Raw genomic sequence first — 18,759 nt, 5'->3', positions numbered from 1 at the left:
ATGATAGGCCTGTGCCACCGTGCCCCGCCACATTTAGCTTTAAATCGTAAAATAACCTAAGAAGTTCTATTTGCATTATTTTTACCAAAAGTTCACCTACTCTCTCCCCAAATCTTCCTGGTTGGCTGAACCAAGTGACTTTTCCTTAAACTTACTGATTCTTGAGTAGATGACCAGTTTTACCCTTGAATGCACAACACTCATGTTGAGTAAGTTCCTTAATAAGAAAACTCATCTGAGGACAAGTTTGGAAACCCTTCCATATGAAGTTGTTCATCTTTACAGTAACACAATGAGAACATGAACAAGAGCCAATACTATATGCCAGTGTAATTATAAATACCTTTTATTTGGAATTTTACAATTAAAGCCACATTTCCAAGGCATCTTCAAAAAGGCAGACATGATCAATGTGTTTTAAAGCAATGGTTCTCATCAATGATTAAGACATTCTTAGGTGTTTTGGATCACCAAGAGCAACACAAAATCTTCAAAACAAAACTAGTTTTAAATCTATTTTATTTAAAACAATTTACAAATAGGCCAAATATCACTCAGCCTAAGAGAACTTCAACCTTTCTAACAACATCATAGTCCAAAAAGACTAATACTTACTGCTGATTCAGCTCACAGTATTATCCCTTCCCAGGCAGCAGCACCGTCTCTAGAAGTATTTTATGGGCACCTTCTATGGGCATCAGAGATTTCCACAGCCACAGGCATGGCCCTGCCCACAAGAAGCTTAGTGTAGCCAGAGAGACAGGAAACACCCAGATCAGACAAACGGAGCTGGCTCCAGTCCACACCTCTATCTTAACAAGAGCTATCACCCACATAAGTCATCACATGTTTTAGCAAATAAGCCACAGGAATAACCTAGCAATTACGTGCTACATCAAGTTTCAACTTGACATTTTGTTAAAAAAGACTACATTTTATTTTATATTTCTGAGTTGCTGGGGATGGGACCCAAAGTCTCACATATGCTAAGCACACATTCTACCACTGAGCTACAGCCCCAGCCCAAAAAAGGTTTTATTCAGTTCACAGATATTTGTGCTCACTCATGTTTCCCCTCAATTGAATCAAAAGAAAAATGTAACTCCAAGCCAACTGTACCATAATGTTTGCTGTCCTAAATGAAAGAATGGCTTGTCCATGTCCTAGAATTTCTGCACAGTTCCACATCCTGATGTCAAATTCAGTAGTTACTGCTAAACCGATGTACAAATTCAGACAGCGTGTAGACAGCACCCCATCCTACTTCAGGATCCATGCTTATGAAATCATTCAAGTTCATTTTGGAGTCTAGAAAAATATATGAAAGAAACGTCTGATGAAAACATAATTTTGGCATAGCAGCAATAAAATCCAGAGACCAAAAAGCAGGAGATATTATTCAAATGGATAAGGGTTCAAGGTCATTTCTGTGGTTCAAGGTCATTTCTGTGTTCAAGGTCATTTATTCCTGCCTGTCACAGATTGGAGGAGACATGACAACTAAATACTAAGTTTCAAACAAATTGGAAGAAAAAACAATTATGACTTCATGAAATAACTATAAATGTGAAAACAGACTACACAGACATATGATAATTTTCCACATATAATAATGGTATTATGGCCATTGTTTTAAAGAAAAGAAACCCTTATATTTTAGATACACTAAAATAGCCAGAGTTAAATGGACACACTATCTCACCTCAGAGTAATGCAGGTAGCAGAAAATGGCTGAGATATAAACAAAACCACCAGCCATGAGCTGTTGGTGTTGGAAATCGGATAAACTATTGTGTCTGGTTTTGTATGTGATTTAAATTTTCCACATAAAACGCCTTTTTGGACTAGGGGTATAGCTCAGTGGTAGAGAGTTTTCCTACCATGTGTGGGGCCCTGAGTTTAACCCCTAGCACCCCCACCAAAAAAAAAAACAACAAAACTTTTTAAAGTTCATGCAGCTTCCTGCTTCTGTCCCTCAAAGAACTGTTATAGGAACTGCATTTCTATCACAAACCACCAGAAAACTGGACAAAAGATGCAAAGGGACTGGACAATGGGCAGCGAGTGAACAATGGTAGCACATGACCATGAATTTCAAGGATCAGAAACAAGTAAGGAGAGGCCGGGAAGGGACTCACAAACAGCCTAGAAGGGACACACAAACAGCCTGGCAGCCTCCCTGCGTGAGAAGACAGAGGCTGAAGTTCAGGAAGGCCCCCAGGAGCTAGGGGTGAGAGCATCAGAGTCCGGGGGAGCTGCAGAGGGACCCCCTGTGTCTTTGGACAAGTACTGAGCTTCTCTTTCATACTGGGTGAAACACGTGAGGACAGGGAGAGAAGCAGCAGGAAGCAGAAAGTCTGACAATTTCCAGAATTTCCACAGTGACAATTCGCATCCCTCGGTTTCCTTACCATGGGGAAAAAAGGCTCTTTTCTTTAAAACCACTAAATGCAAGTGGGAAATAGTGGTGAACCTCCAGACAGTCAGGTAGCCACTGAAATTTATTAATGCATATGCTTAATCATAGCCTACAACATGTCAAAAATAATAAATTTTCAGTTATAAGAGTCACTTCTGACTGGAGTTGTGTAGCTCAGTGGTACAGCACTTGCCTATTGCAGGAGGCACTGGGTTCAATTTTCAGCACCCACATAAAAATCAATAAATAAAATAAAGGTCCATCAACAACTAAAAAAAAAAAAAATTTTAAAAAGCATCACTTCCAAAATTATGTGCAAAAAGCTGCGTATAACTACTCTTGTTAATGCATGTGTTTAGACATGCTTTCATGTAAAATTTGACTTCTAGAATAATTTTTTTAAACCTTCTTTATTTTTCACAAAACACCACTCATTAGCTAAAAGTAAATCACATTTATCCTAACTTCTAATACATCCTTTTAAAAAAAATTTTTTTAGATATTGATGGGCCTTTATTTTATTCATTTATTTATATGTGGTGCTGAGAATCACACCCAGTGTCTCACATATGCTAGGCAAGCACTCTACCACTGAGCAACAACCCCAGCCCTCTAATACACCCTTTTGATAAATACAGCATTTGAGGTAATAAATTCACCACATGACAGAACATTATAATTCGGTTACATAATTACATGAGAAACCAACACATTTACCTCATGCTCCACAGATCTCTTTTGTTGGTTATTTCTTTGTTGTTGTTATTGATTTGGTCCTGGGGCTCCAGAGGTGCTCTATCACTGAGCTACATCCCCAGCCCTTTTTTTTTCTTTTTGGGGTGCTGGGGATTGAACCTAGGCCCTTGTGCATGGGAGGTAAGCACTCTACCAACTGAGTTATATCCCCAGTCCCAAAATTATAAGGTTTTATTTTGTTGTTGTTGTTTGTGGTGCTGGGGTTTGAACCCAGGGCTTTATGCATGCAAGGCATGCACTCCACCAACTGAGCTATATCCCCAGCCCCCCAGCCCTTTTTTTTTTTTTTATTTTGAGACATGGTCTTCCTGAGATGCTCAGGAACTCACTAAGTTGCTGAGGCTGGCTTTGAACTTGCAATCCTCCTGCCTCAGCCTCCCAAATTGCTGGGATTACAGGTGTGCGCCACCATGCCCAGCTAGATTCCTTTTTTTAATTCAATCTCAAATTCAGAAGGCCCCTAATAAGTTAACTACAAATGAAGCCCAAGACTCCTCTTGAAGAAATCCCTCCTCGGGCTGGGGATGTGGCTCAAGCGGTAGCGCGCTCGCCTGGCATGCGTGCGACCCGGGTTCAAGCCTCAGCACCACATACAAACAAAGATGTTGTGCCCGCCAAAAAACTAAAAAATAAATGTTAAAAAATTCTCTCTCTCTCTCTCTTTGAAAAAAAAAAAAAAGAAATCCCTCCTCAAGCACTGTGCACTAACCTGTAACCAGCCCTGCTGCTCTCCAGCTGTGTACACTTACACAAAGGGCTGAATCTCATGCACTTCTCTCTATCCATCTAGCCAATGAGGAAATCACACTTGGCTCATTGGGTTTTAGTGAAAATTAAATTGAACTAATATGTTAAGGGGCTGGCCAAAGCCTGGCACAAAATGGCACCTAATGAAGAGGTGTCCTCTAAACCAAAGAATGGCCCAAATAGGACCAGGGCTGACCAGGTGGGGTTTACTAATTGCCTGTCATGTGCTAGCCCCTTAGGTGCCCACATCTAAAAGAAAAATGAATAGTTGCTGAAGGCATAGTATGTCCAGACCAGACCCCATGCAGCAGAGAGTAGTCTGCTAACTTAGGAGCCTGCCAGTTCTAACGCCCAGGCTGGGAAGCAGGTTGGTATACCAATAAGCAATTCCACATTTTTTTTTTTTTTTGTACCAGGGATTGAATCCAGGGGCGTTTAACCACTGAGCCACATCCCCAGCCCTTGTTATTTTTTATTTTGAGACAGGGTCTCACTAAGTTGCTGAGGCTGGCTTTGAATTTGTGATCCTCCTGACTCAGTCTCCTGAGCCACTGGGATCACAGGCGTGCACCCAGCACTTTTTCCTTTATTTTTAATTATAAGAGCTTTTCACAGCCTCAAAAGCCAGAGTCTGAACCTTCTTTAAGTGTGCTCTGCCTTCAAACATGACAAATAATTTTTTAAAAATATTTTTATTAGTTATTGATGGACCTTTATTTATTTATATGTGGTGCTGAGAATCGAACCCAGTGCCACACATACTAGGCAAGCAAGCGCTCTACCACTGAGCCACAACCCCAGCCCCCAAATAATTTTTTTCCTTTCTTCCTTGATGAACTATTTATATGACTGTCCTGTCTTCCCAGCATCCTGCACAGCTTTCAGGCACTTTCATGCAGACTGTATTAGCCATGTGCTGGGATGATCTCACCAACAAGCAAGAATGTTGTGAATGACTTCCAGTCATAAACAGTGTTTCAAATGCATATGAATGCCAGACAATAACAATAAGGAGAGCAACCCTCCATCTTCTTAAATCTCAGGAAATTATCAACTGGACTGCTGCCTAGAAGCCCATAAATGAAACAAGTGGCACACTACACCCTGCTGGCTCTCACCTTCCTCCAGTGCAGGGTTCATCACAAAGTCACTGAAATGACATTTCACACATGCTGAGGATGCACTGGGGATTTCTTTCACCATAACGTGAAACGCTACCATGGCAAATGCTACTCATCCCACTGTTAAGTGACACAAGCATGCAGACCTTTGGCACCCAGCATCCCACAGTAGGAACATCCACTAATCTGGCAGAGTGCACGTGCATGGCTCTGCTCCTTAACAGCTTTCCTCTCCCAGGAGTTCTTATGCCTTCCAGACCTGTCCTCTGTGCCTCGACTTCCCAACCTAAGAAACACACAGAACTAGCACTTCCTCTTCCTTCCTCACCACTCAAACCCCTGGGAAAGGCACCCTTGGCTCACCTCCAGTTTCAATACAGGGGTAGGGTGGAGGAGGCTCTCTCCAGTTCCCACTGGAGTCTTTCATGTGAGATCGGTCGGAAGCAAAGTTCTTCAGGTAGGAATCTGCACGGATCACTCTAAATTTCCTGCAAATCAATCAACAGAACTTATGTTAGGGAGATGTCACATTGGGAATTCTAACTCAGCTTTTATATAGACTCATTTTCTATGACATGCACAAAACTACTCATGCATTTTTATCCTGTTAATAATATAAAGCTTTATTACCTATTAAAATACTCTATGGGAAATGACTGAAGTCTAAAGATATGAAGGTACAGAAATATACCTACCTAGTTGCCTTTATTTACTCAATTGTGATTCAGGCAAAGGGCATGATCTTCTGGAGTTGGCCTCACAGTTCTCTTAATTTTGGCAGCATGAGAATCCCCACCCCTACCCATCAAAGGAGAGTATGAGAGAACCTCCCAGGGTGCCCCCCAAAACATGTTTGAGATCTCATCACAAATTTTTAAGACTGCCAACCTTTAATATGATGTATAACCTTCAAACTCTAACATATTGTTTTTAACTCTCCTGTGTAGCAAGCACATCATTCTCAAGTATCAACTCAGTACTGAGGCCAAGCAAGGTAAGAGATCTTTACAAAACAAATACAAAAGAAGGGAAGAAAAAAGAAAGAACCTCTGTGCAATTGCCAAGGCCTTACGTCAGACACTAATAATTCATCCTGAATGTCCTCACCTCCTAAACTGTGGATGAATGTCATCGTCAGACTTAAAGGCCTCTTCTACGTAAGTGTCAAAGGGGCAGGGAAATGGCAAGACAGTATCGAGATCATAAATGAAGCTCTGTCCTCCACTTGACACATGAAGCAAAACAACATGGTAATCCTAGAAGTAAAAATTGCTGATGTTAACCAAGTTACTCTAGGATGACAAATTGCAAGGTCCCATGAGCAATGCACATATATTATCACAAAAACAGATACAAGACGAATACAGCCCTCCTTAAAAACAGCAAAATTTTTAAAAAGCAAACAAAAAGCCCTGAAAATAGACTAAATGTCCACTGACAGGGAAATGGCTAAGAAATAAAGGAAATGTTCATATATGTTAAATGCATATCCTTCGACCCAATAATACTACCTCTAGTAAACTGTCTTACAGGGAAATGGTCATAAGCGGGCAAAGGTGTATGTACCAAGAAAATCTCTGCAGCATTGTTAATAACAATGAAACTTCTGAAACAGCCCCAAGTCCTTCGATAAAACAATGGTTAATAAACTATGATACAGCCACATATTAGCATACTATGCAACTACTGAAACAAATAGGCAAATATATATGGAAAACTGAAAAATATCCATTATTTATTATTACCTACTATTATTAAAGCTATATGTATATTAGGACACACATGTGCACTTGGAAGTATATACACATGCATGTGAAGTAGAGAGAAAACTCTACAAGGATACCCTCTGCTACAGTCTGGATATTAAATGCCCCCCAAAATCCCATATGTTAAAGGCTTAGACCCCAGAATAGCACTATGAGGAGGTGATGGAACCTTTAGAGGCAAGACCTAGTGGGAAATCTTCTGGGCACTGGAGATATGCCTTTCATGGAGACCATGGGACCCCAGCCCTTCTTTTTCTTTCTCCCCTCACCAATGAGGTAAGCAGCTTTGCCCCACCATGCACTCCCGCCTTGACGTGCTGCCTCACCACAGCCCAGCATCTGATCATGAACCAAAACCTCTAAAACTGAGAGACACAATAAACCTTTGCTCTTTATAAGTTGATTTATCTTAGGTGTTTGTTAAAGTGACAGAAAGCTGACTAACACCCTCCAAATTTTTAACAAAGGGGACTTCTTGAGTTTAGTGTGGAAAGAGTCTAAAGGACTTATATATCCAGTTTTGTACTACTTTTCTAATTAAAACAAAGAAAAAAAGTACTTTTTTAAAAAGTCAGCCATGCCCTCATCTGTAGCCATGAAGGGAGAAGGATAAAAGTTGTGCCACCCAATTTTGTTACAGAGCAGATATTACTTCCTACTCTCACTCCCAGACACAAGGCACTATTAACACCAGCTAATAAGGGCCAAAAGGGTTTCAGGATTATCAGGGGAATATGAGTAGACTGGTGCTTTGGCCTCTCAGGAAAAAAAATGCTCTCCACAGACAACAGCACACCAAAATAAATCTCAATATAACAACATTAGTAATAACATCTTTTATTCCTGCAGTACTTTAGAGTTCACAAGGCACTTATTCCATCTGAGCCCTGCAAAGTCCCTGTGAGGTGGGAAAGTTAATTGAGATTGGAAACATACCATCAGCATGAAAGCTTCCCTTGGCTCCAACTCCATCCCTAGTAGAGCAGAAATAACATCAGAAATGGATGCTTCCTCCCTGCACTCCTTTTATCCTTCAAGATAAATGGACTAAAAGCTGCAGCCCCTTCTGGCCCACCACTTCCTTTCGCTGGGCTTGCTCGTGTTACACATTCCCCCACCGCAGCAGCAACCTTCTCCACCTCTCTCCACCAAACAACCTCTGGCTCAAAGGCTTTCTCTCTCAGGAATGTGCTTTTCGTCTTTCCTAACCCCTGCCAGAAGTAATCTCTGCCTTACCCAAAATCTATTTCTGTTAACATCTTCAATTCCTATCATTAGTTTTCACAAGGGTGAAAAAAATAAGTCTTACCCTCAGGGGTCAGTAGAGAAATGTAGGGTCAGAAGAGAATGGATGCAGTACCACGTGATGAAGCGAAAGAACAGGAGCACACACAGCTTGAACGGGGAAGAGCCTGCCCAAAGCTCAGCCCCTCCATTTCCCAGCCTCAGCTTCCTCTTATAAACTGGAGACAACTGGAGTGTCTACCTCGTAGAGTTAATGGGACAGGGAGTATGTCAATGCTCATCCTTTTCAAAAGCCAATCAAGAAACAGAGGGGACTGGGGTCCACCTGCCCAGGACAGCATCACTCAAATCCTGCTTGAGAGCTTTCCAGAAAGAAGATAGTCTCTGGAAAACCAAGAGCAATGACCAACCACACCCCAGTCAGTCAGGCCCATATTCCTACTCAGCACGTGGCTGCTGGGCTTGGGGGGAAGAGGTCTCGCAGTATACATGTGGAGTCATGAAACAAACAGGCGGTTCAGTGTTTGCCCAGCTGCCAGGAAATAACCCACTGGGCTGGAAGCAGGATACCCCTCTGGGAGGGGATCTGCTCCTGGAGGCGGGATTGCCCTACCTGCTCAGCAAGGCCAACCCATTTCCTATAAGAGGACAGCACTGAGGCAAAGATAAATCTGCCAGGCTGTGGGGAGACTTCCTGCAGCAGGACTGTGCACCCTGAGCTGCCATGAGATGTGGTGGAAGGGATGTGTCCACAGGTCCTTTCCCAGGAAGCCTCCGCAGACGGGGAGCAGCTAAGCAGTTCAGCAGCAGGGTTAAACTCCTAGAGAAGGTGGACAGCCTGCAATAGGAGTTATGTAGCATTGCCAACAATAGCCACCAAACACCAACTTAAAAAAATTTTTTTTTCATATTGAAGATTGCATCCAGGGTGCTTCATCACCAAGCTACATCTCCAGCCCTTTTTATTTTTTTATTTTGAGATAGGATCTCATTAAGTTACTGAGACTGGTCTCAAGTTTGTGATCCTCCTGCCTCAGCCTCCCAAGTTACTGGGATTACAGGCATGTGCCACCATACCCAGCCTACCTCTTCTTAGGTGTCCTCTACGTTACCTCATTTAAGCATTACAACCTCACTAACACCGAAGAGACAGGCTATATAACTAGTCCAAGTCCCACAGACTGGGACTTAAACCCCTGCTCCTAACCACAACAGTGCTAGGTTTGGGCTTTGATGTTGGTATAAAAGATCAAGATAGAGATAGAAATTCTGTGAGTCCCCAAGTTTTAGTCTGCTTTGTGACTGCTATATAAAAGGCACCAATTAACCTACGTGAAATAAATGGAGACAATTCAAACGATACATCATAATCTTGAGTAGGTATCTAGAAATTAGGAGTTTGTTACATTATTATTTATAAAATTCTTCTTTAACTTTTTCTCCATCATTACTAATAAACAATTCCATTCTTCAGGAAGACAGGTTAAAATGACACACAGAGGTGTACAGGAAAGAACCCAGGTCTAAGACCCAGTTCTGCCACTGACCTTGAGCTACTCACTCGCTATACCTTTCTGTGGTTGTTTTATCATCTGAAAAATGAAGGCATTGGAGTGGATATCTCTGTGTGGGTGCATGCACATGTGCTTTGTCTTTTGTTTTAGATCCATGTCTTTCAAATGGAGATCATGTTCAGCCAGGAGTGTATTAAGAACACTATTTATGAACCTCTTTCTAGATGAACCAACCCAGGAATCTATAATTTTAACTAGTCTCCAGATAGCTCTAATATGCAGCTGGACTGCATACTGATAAAAGTTCCTTTCAGGGGCTGAGGTTGTAGCTCAGTGGTAGAGCACTTGCCTGGCACATGTGAGGTCCTGGGTTCAATCCTCAGCACCACATAAAAAATAAATAAACAAAATAAAGGTGTTGTGTCCATCTAGAATTTTTTAAAAATTTTTTTCTAAAGTTCCTTTCAGTGCTAAAAGGATAAGTCCAGAAGATCACAAATATGTCTCCTACACTGGCCATTTAAAAATCATTCCTAGATCTCTCTTCCTGGAAACAGCCTGAGACAATCTGTGAAAATGGTTTGCTACTCTCTTAACTCAGAAAATCCCACAAAAATCATGCAAATCAAGAGGTTCAAATCTTGGTGTTCACTTTATACACATCTGTGAAACTGCCCAGGCCATCACAGGTGTGTGTATCTGAAAAGACATACATATCTGAAAGATGTCCCTTTAAAGAAGCAAGGTATACGATTCTAGCATGATGAAACAGGTAGTTATGCTAAGGCCCAACTGGGTCTGGACACAAGGTCAGGGGCCCAAAAAGAGTGCTGATTTTTGTGCACATGCTTAAAAATGCAGAGAATTATGCTGAACTTAAGGGTTTAGATGTGGATTCTCTGGTCATTGAACATATCCGGGTAAATAAAGTACCCACGATGTTTATACAGCTCCTGGCCAGATGAACCAGCATGTATGCTTCCTCTGCCACCTGAGGTAATCATTATTAGAAAGAAGAAATTGTTCCTAAACCAGAAGAAGAGTCTGCACCAAAGAAAAAGATATCCCTGAAGAAACAAAATTTATTACACCAGAATAAATTTAGTATAAAATAAATGTAAATAAAAGCATAAAAAATAAAATCATTCCTATAATAATTCCAAAATAAAAATTAAAATATGCCTGTAGTACTTCTACCTTAGACCAAATAACATCTATTCTCAAAAGGGTGAGAATAAATACCATATATATAAATAAATATATAAATTTAAAAATACCATTTATATATATATATATATATATAAATATATATATATATATATAAATGGTATTTTTAAATTTATATATTTATTTATATATATATATACACACACACACACACACCATTTAATAAATATATAAGTAAATACCATTTATAGCTGGGTGAGGTGGCACATGCCTGTAATCCCAGCAGCTCGAGAGGCTGAGACAGGAGGATCACAAGTTCAAAGGCAGCCTCAGCAAAAGCGAGGTGCTAAGCAACTCAGTGAGACCATATCTCTAAATAAAATACAAAATAAGGCTGAGGATGTGGCTTAGTGGTCAAGTGCCCCTGAGTTCAATCCCCAGTACCCCCCCCTCAAAAAAAGTCTATTTATTAGTAATTGCCATAGCCTTTCTCTCCTGTCCCTCTCAATTCTGCTTTCCCAAAGTGTACAGACCACTCAGGGGTCACAAGAAACACTGAAGGCTCTCCGAATGGACATCTTACCCAGATCACGGGTCCATTTCCAGGTCTCGCCTGCTGTTTCCAGATAGGTATCTATAAAATATAGTATATCCCATAGTTTCAGTTAAACCACTACTAGATCATTTAAAGCAGTATATAAATAAGAAAAAAAAATATTTCTGAGCAACCAAAAATCAAGGTAAAAGAATAAGTTAATGAATAAGAATAAATTCAACTCCTTCTTAGTATCCTCAATAATGAAAGCTCACAAGAGCTCAAGTTATTGTAAAGTCTTCTTTGGAGTGAAAAAGTATCTGGACTAGGACTCAGAACACCTGGCAGAACATGATCACAGTGGCACAGGCCTGTAATCCCAGCACCTCATGAGGCTGAGGCTTAGCAATTTTGCAAGGCCCTAAGCAACTTAGCAAGATCTCATCTAAAAATTTTAAAACAAAGGGCTGGGGATGCAGCTCAGTGGTTAAACAGCCAAGTTCAACCTCTGATACCAAAAAGAAAAATAAAAAAGAACACTTGGCAGGTTCAGATTCAAGTCTTGATTTCCCATTGTATTATTCACAGGACGACACTGAGTCTTTATTTACTCTCCTCTAAAATGGAGAAAGCTGTCCAAACTTTGCTTCCATTGGCATCTAATGAAATGATGCCGACAAGAGTACGTTATAAAAAGAAGGGTTCACTTTTCTAATACTTTCTATAGGTTCGTTATGATTCTATTCAAAACTCCAGAGACAAATCTTTTCTTCAAACCTAAGAATTATGTGGTTTCCATATAAGCACTTAAAGCTCTAAATTAATACCTAAAGGGATTTAATCTGTGTGAGTATGCCATAATATACTTACTCCCTCACCTACTATTTAAGTAAGGAACAAAACTTTTCTAACTCAACTGTGTCCTTTAAGAGGAAAAAAAAATCTCATTCAAAAACACTTTAAAATGTTCCTGTATTTTATAAAGCACATCTTAGAATAGTACTGACTGAACCCATGCTGCATTCAACTTCTACGCTCATCCTAAATCTCATTTCCTTTCTTCAATCACTAACCAACTTACCATCTTCCTCTCATTTGATATGAAGACAGCATAACACTCTTCCAAAGGATACTGGTTGTGGTTTTTGATGTATTCACAGAGTTTCCAAATATTTTCCTCACTGAAATAAAACAACTGGTTAATCAATATAATTAAAAGCGAACTCTCTTTGTTATTCAAATTTTAATTAAAGACTGATAATGGCATAAAAAAATTGGAAGAGACTTTAAACACTTTCTAATCCAACAACTAACTAACATTTAAATCTCCTTCTGTACAGGCACAGTGGCACACACCTCTAATCCCAATGACTTAGGAGACTGAGGCAGGAGGTTGGTAAATTCAAAGCCAGCCTCAGCAACTTAGTGAGACCCTAGGTCACTTCGCAAGACTCTATCTCAAAATAAAAAATAAAAATAAATAAGAACTAGGGATGTGGCTCAGTGGTTAAGCATCCTTGAATTCAATCTCTGGTATGTATGAACACATGTATAAATACATAAATAAATAAATGTCCTCTAAAACATCACCAACAAGCTGCTGTCCAACCTGCGCTGAGGTGGCACCTCTGCAGACACAGGGCTCATTACCCCATAGCACTACTTGCCTATGGAGAAAGTTTACAACCAATAAAATGCTATGTCACAATTCTATAAGTGTCTGGTTGAGAGACTTGCAATGAAGCTAGAATTCCAACTGAGCCAATTACAAGGTAAGAAGCATTGACCCTCTTGATCTGAGAATCTCCTTTGCTCATCTGTAAAATGCACATAATCATATCATATTGTAAATACTCAATAAATCTTAGTTAACACTGGTTCCCTGCTTGCCTTAAATAAAGGACAGGTTGGGTGTTTTGGGGAACAAGGCTCCTGACTGGCAAGGATCGGGAACAGTTCCATGATAGGTCCAGGAGAGAGTCCCTGTGAGTGGGATTCCCTGAGCCCCTCTGGTAAGGAGGAGGTCTTGACTTTTAGAAAGCCCTTACTCATACTGAACTAAAACCCACCTTCCTACACATCTACCCTGGATCAATCTCTCTTCTCTATGACAAGCCTTGAGTGATCCAAAACAGTAACCAGAACAACCTAAATAAATTGGTGCCTAGTGCATCAAATAAGCAACTGAACCACACTCCAGAGTAACTAAGCACACACAGGCAGTAACTAAGCCACACTCCCAAGCATGGGCAAATATGGCCGCCATTCAGCCTCTGAGCTCAGCCTCTTAACTAATAAACCACATAGTACCTTTGCTCAAAATGAGATACACCCATAATTATGCATAACGCACTAATTAAGAAAACTAGGGAAAAAATGAGCTATACCAACGCTCTGCTCAGAGCACATGACTCAATCTGTCAAGGATGAATTTCCAGTCATCTACACGACACTACATGAAAACGAAGCAAGACACAAACAACACTCTCCATTTCATGCAAATACACACCCTTTCAATTCACACATCTTGGCCTTGTCTACCTGTCTCAATGCTCCACACAATTTAAAACACCAAAATCTGACATCTGTATTTTTCTCCTGTGGTTTTGTTTTTCTCTAAAATAACAAGGAAATCTTGAGGAGAAAGTGATATTGGTGGTGACAACAAAAGGAAGCTTGCAATGACTCCTTCAACATGATCTATATAATAGATAACAAAAATTCACTGACAGTTTCCATACGACAAATGGCATGCAGTAGCTCAAACTTTTCAAATCCAAGTTTTGAGAAGACATTTATCTGTCTGGCCTACAGAAATTTTTGAAGAGTTTTACCAAAACATCTTCAAGAGCCTGTGAGGTACAAAACACTAAATTAAGTGCTTGAAGGATATGATGATAAATTAAAGCTTACATATGCTGAGAGGAGATATAAAGATCAATAAATAGCAAGCAGCACAGAAAGACAAAATGATGCATACCAAAAGCCCAGAGGAGGGAGTCATTATTTGGAGAGATATGGGAAGATGCAAGAGATACAGGACAGCAGTTTCTCCTTGTCTGTTCCCCTATCCCTCATCTTACAGGTGGGAACAGAATTCATGAATGGACAAGTACTACTTGTAGACTGAATTTTTTTTTTTTTTTTTTGAACCAGGGATTGAACCCTGAGGTGCTTAACCACTGAGCCACCCCCACTTTTTTTAAATTTAAAGACAGGGTCTTGCTGAGTTGCTAAGAGCCTCACTAAGTTGCTGAGACTGACTGTGAATTCACAATCCTCCTGCCTCAGCCTCCTGAGCCACTGGGATTACAGGGGTGCACCATAGCGCCCAGCCAGTACTATTAATTTTTAATACAGTGTGAATATTACAGAGAGAAAAAATTTGAACATAGAGTTTCTGAATTTTATTCATTCCCTTTTTATCATCAAGATCATAATATGCAGAAAAATCTCATGAAATTTTTGATGCTAAAAAAAAAAAAGAGGTGCTTATATTTGAAAATGCAGGGAACCACAGTTAGAATAGAACAAACAAAAAGGGTGATGATACTGTCCCCAAGCTGTCAAGTGATCATTCTAATAGACAAAAGCCTAATAAAGCAGCATAAGGACTGAGACTGCAGGGGTTACCCATAATGGGCTGAGGCCAGAGAAGCAAGCTGAGTGGACATTCCTGACACACAACAGGTACTACACAAATGTTTGGGAAAAAACTAAACAATTAAAACAGAATCAGAAATACCCTAGGGGCTCAGGGTGTAGCTCAGTGGCATGCTGGGCAAGCACAAGGCAGTAGGTTGATCCCTACACTGGGGGGGAAATAAATATTGCTGTGCAAACCATATAGTCCCATACAAACAATGGCCACCACTCTTATCATTAAATGGGGTTGCGAAATACAAGTAACATCTGACAGAAACTAACAGAAGAAAAAGCGTTTATTTCAAATTAGAAGAACCTAATAGAGCAGAAGCAAAGTGCACCGATTGATGTGCTCAGACAGGATAGAGCACTGTTTCCCAAGCACAGGTGACCATGTCCCCAAGAGGACATTTAGCAATGTCTGGAGACATGTTTGGTTGTCACAACTGAGAGGAGGTTGCTAACAGCATCTAGTGGGTAGAGGCCAGGGATGCTGCTACACATTCTATTCAAAAAAAAAAAAAAAAAGACCATCTTCTCAGGAGACATTTATCTCTTGCCATTCTCCAACCAGATCACTCTCCCAGAATTGTATCAGTCTCCCTCCTGTTTCTCGAATACTGACTGCATGCTTCCTTCTCAGGGCCTTTGCACCTGCTGTTCTCCCTGCCTGAAATGATCTTCCCCCATTAGCCACAAAGCACTTGCCCTCTTTTCCACAGATCTCTGTTCAATATCACCTTATCAACAATATCTTCCTTAAGTATCCTAACATAAAAATAATATTAGTTGCCAGGCAGGGTGGCACAGACCTGTAATTCCAGCATCTTGGGATGCTGAGGCAGAAGATCACGAGTCCAAAGCCAGCCTCAGCAAAAGCAAGGTGCTAAGCAATTCAGTGAGACCCTGTCTCTAAATAAAATGTAAAATAGGGTTGGGGGTGTGGCTCAGTGGTGGAGTGTCCTTGAATTTAATCTTTCGTTACTCCCCCCAAAATGGTATTAGTCATCACCTTTTGCTTTTTCCTATTTTTCTCATAGCATTACCACTACCCAAACATGAATCACTTGTCCTTGTCTGCTTTCCCCCATCAAAATGTAAGAACCAGGAGATGTTACCAAGGAAATTATCAATTTTGTTCACTGCTACCTCCCCAGTGCCTAGAATCACACATCACATATTCCAAGTGCCTAATAAACATTTATTGAATGAATGAATGAAACAATGAATGTCTGCTAGGAGTGAGAATAGGATTTAGGAGACAGAGCAGAAATACACTGCAGCAATTGAGAATCAGGAACTCCAGCATCACACAGAGGTTCCAGGCTCAGTACCATCACTTAGTAGAGGGGTGATCTTGGATAAACAGCCTTTCTGTGGCTCAGAAAGCAAAATGAGGATAATATAATCATAAAATCAATCTCCTAGGCATGGATAGAAACAGTTGGCATTGGGCCTAACATGGTCAGAACTGAATTAATGTTAAACTCTTGGTGGTATTGGTTCAATGACCAGCTCAAGGAGGAATGGGTAATTTTATGGTCCTGAGGTTTCTTGCACGTTGGGGAAGAAATTATTTTTACTGAGGAAAGGCAAAGAGGAGTTGAGACCAAGGTAGGGGTGATGCTTCAGCTGCTGAGATAGCCTAGGTAAGAGATGTACAGTGCCTTGACTCCAGAGCCAGACTCCCGCCTGCAAATCCCCATTTTTCACTCAGAAGCTGTGAGAATCAGGCAAATTATTCGCACCCCTCTGTGCTTCACTGTTCTTTGAAATGTAGATCACAACAGTACTAACTCTCTTGGGTTACAATGGGGCTCAAACGAGTTAGTCCACATATCCACCAGTAACAATGCTCAGCATTTGCCAAGCGCGTTGCAAATATAATCATTATTATAATGACTGCAATTCCTAGCTGTTAGCTGGGTGACCTTGGAAAAATATTTCAAACTCTCTGTGCCCCCATTCTCTTCCAAATTTAAAATAACCTGCACCTCAGTCTGACACCACACAGGCTTCTGTAGATAACTTCCAAAGCGGCGCTCCACCCTCACTCCCCTTCCGCGCCCCCAACCACTGAGATCTGCTGAGCTTGTCCATCCAAAAAGCGCCAGACAGAGGTAATGCACCATCGAACGCACCACTCCCATCCCATCCCACTGCCCACGCTCTGCTCCAGAGGCAGGGCTCGCGTTCCCTCTCCCTCCACCCGGCAAAACAATAGAACCTTCCAATCTAGGCCCCGCGCGCCCAAAGGGGCTGGAAGGAATCGGTGGTCCACGGCGGCGCGCTGGGCCAGACCCCGGGTGCAGCGCCTGCACCCGCCTCACCAGTAGCAGCTGCTGTAGACACAGGCGTCCCGCGGGGGGCTGGCTGGCTGGTAGAGGGTGGCGGCGGCGACGTCCCCCTCCATAGCCCCGGCCTGGGGCTCAAAGACAGGACCCACCAAGGAATCCGCCAGTGCGCAGCAGCTGGCGCCAGAACTCGAGCAGAGTGAGAGGAGCCTGGGGCGGCCCAGGCAGTTTCCGGCCGGTGGAACCTGCGGCCAGTGGGCGGGGCCTGGGCGGAACCAGTGGCTCAGAGTCCCAGCGCGCGAAGCCCGGGACAGAGCAGGCGGACCTCTCAGTGTAGGGAGCTGGGAAAAGGGAGGTGCTACCAAGGGGGTAGGACTAAGTGGGCGGGACCGGGGTGGGGCGTGCAGCGAGATTTCCCAGTGGGCGGATCTTGGGATGAAAAGGCCTGCGTGGTTCCGGATGGGCTGGGCCCTGGTGAGTGGACTCAGGCGGGGAGGGGCCGAAGCGCGAGCTCTGGTGGGCGGAGCCGGGAACTTTGCGCGTTCCGGGTAGGTGGAGACTGACCGAGTGGGTGGAGCCTAGACGGGGCCAGAAGACCGCGCGCGTTCCCAGGGGCAGGGCCTGAGCCTGGCTGACTGAGCGACAGAGGCTGTAACCGCGAGGACCAGTCAGGTGGGGAGTAGAGCTGTCGCGGGCCGCTGAAGCGCCGGCCTCAGCAACACTTGGGTGAGAGTTCCTGGAGACACCTCCATCCCGGGCTGAGGTTGCCACCTGTGGAAGTGCCGGATTAGACGTTGAAGTAAGAAGCTTTGCGTGTGCAAATCAAAGTGTTGGCACTCAGCGTGGAGTCCGCAGGATCCCGGAAGAGGAGGGAAGGAGAGCTTAATTCCAAATATGACCTCATTGAGGGATCGCACCCCAAATTTCACCATATTGTAAATTTTTTAAATTCGGAGATCATTATATGTTGGCTCAGGAAGACATATTGATTTCTTGATAATTGATTTGCTGGCAATATAAAAGAAAGACGCCAAATATTAGAACAGTGCTTAGCGGGCGCCCTGAGGAACGGCCTGTAATCCCAGCAGCTCCCGAGGCTGAGGCAGAAGACTCGCAAATTCCAGGCCAGCCTCAGCAACTTAACCAGGCCCTGGGCAACTTAGCAAGACCCTGTCTCAAAATAGAAAATAAGAAGAACTGGGCTGGGGTCGTAGCTCAGTGGTTAAGCTAACCTGGGTTCAATTCCTGGTACAAAAAAAAAAGTAGAAAACCTTTGTGCATCTCTGGTGAATAAAGTATGTCGAGGACTTTGACTAGTCTGAATTTGCAATGGACATATGTAACTGATCAGGGAACTTCATATTATAAAAAGTGAAATTCTTAGGTTGGTTATAGGCTACCCACGTCAGATTCTCCGACTTTTAAGAGTTCCAAAGCTCATAAATCAAAGTCATAAAGACTTTGAACATAAGTCCTTAATGTCCATTATCAATTTATTGCCTCAGTTCTTTATACTCACTTATTCTGTTATTCTAAATAACAGAATTTCA

General features: G+C 42.1%; 1 protein-coding gene across 2 annotated transcripts; it reads right to left on the bottom strand.

Moving 5' to 3' along the window:
- Nucleotides 1–328: 328 nt before the first annotated feature.
- On the bottom strand, nucleotides 329–17,534 carry Ntaq1 (N-terminal glutamine amidase 1). 2 transcript variants are annotated; one of them, XR_007347177.1, is made up of 7 exons: nucleotides 17,246–17,534; nucleotides 12,352–12,451; nucleotides 11,319–11,369; nucleotides 6,151–6,299; nucleotides 5,407–5,531; nucleotides 1,120–1,308; nucleotides 329–741 (listed from the first exon to the last, which is right to left on the bottom strand). XR_007347177.1 is itself a non-coding variant. In XM_015486433.2 (6 exons), the coding sequence occupies exons 1-6, from the start codon at nucleotides 17,326–17,328 to the stop codon at nucleotides 1,202–1,204; spliced, it is 615 nt and encodes a 204-aa protein (XP_015341919.1). In that variant the 5' UTR covers nucleotides 17,329–17,534; the 3' UTR covers nucleotides 329–1,201. The 2 variants fall into 2 exon arrangements, 1 of the variants encoding a protein (XP_015341919.1); XM_015486433.2 differs by having other exon boundaries at nucleotides 329–1,308.
- Between the last annotated feature and the right edge of the window lie 1,225 nt (nucleotides 17,535–18,759).

The sequence above is a fragment of the Marmota marmota genome, unplaced genomic scaffold (assembly GCF_001458135.2).
Source record: "Marmota marmota marmota unplaced genomic scaffold, marMar, whole genome shotgun sequence".
In the NCBI taxonomy this organism is placed as follows: Eukaryota; Metazoa; Chordata; class Mammalia; order Rodentia; family Sciuridae; genus Marmota; species Marmota marmota.
Note: the sequence above shows the minus strand (reverse complement) of the source record. Positions and strands in the feature narration are given on the sequence as shown.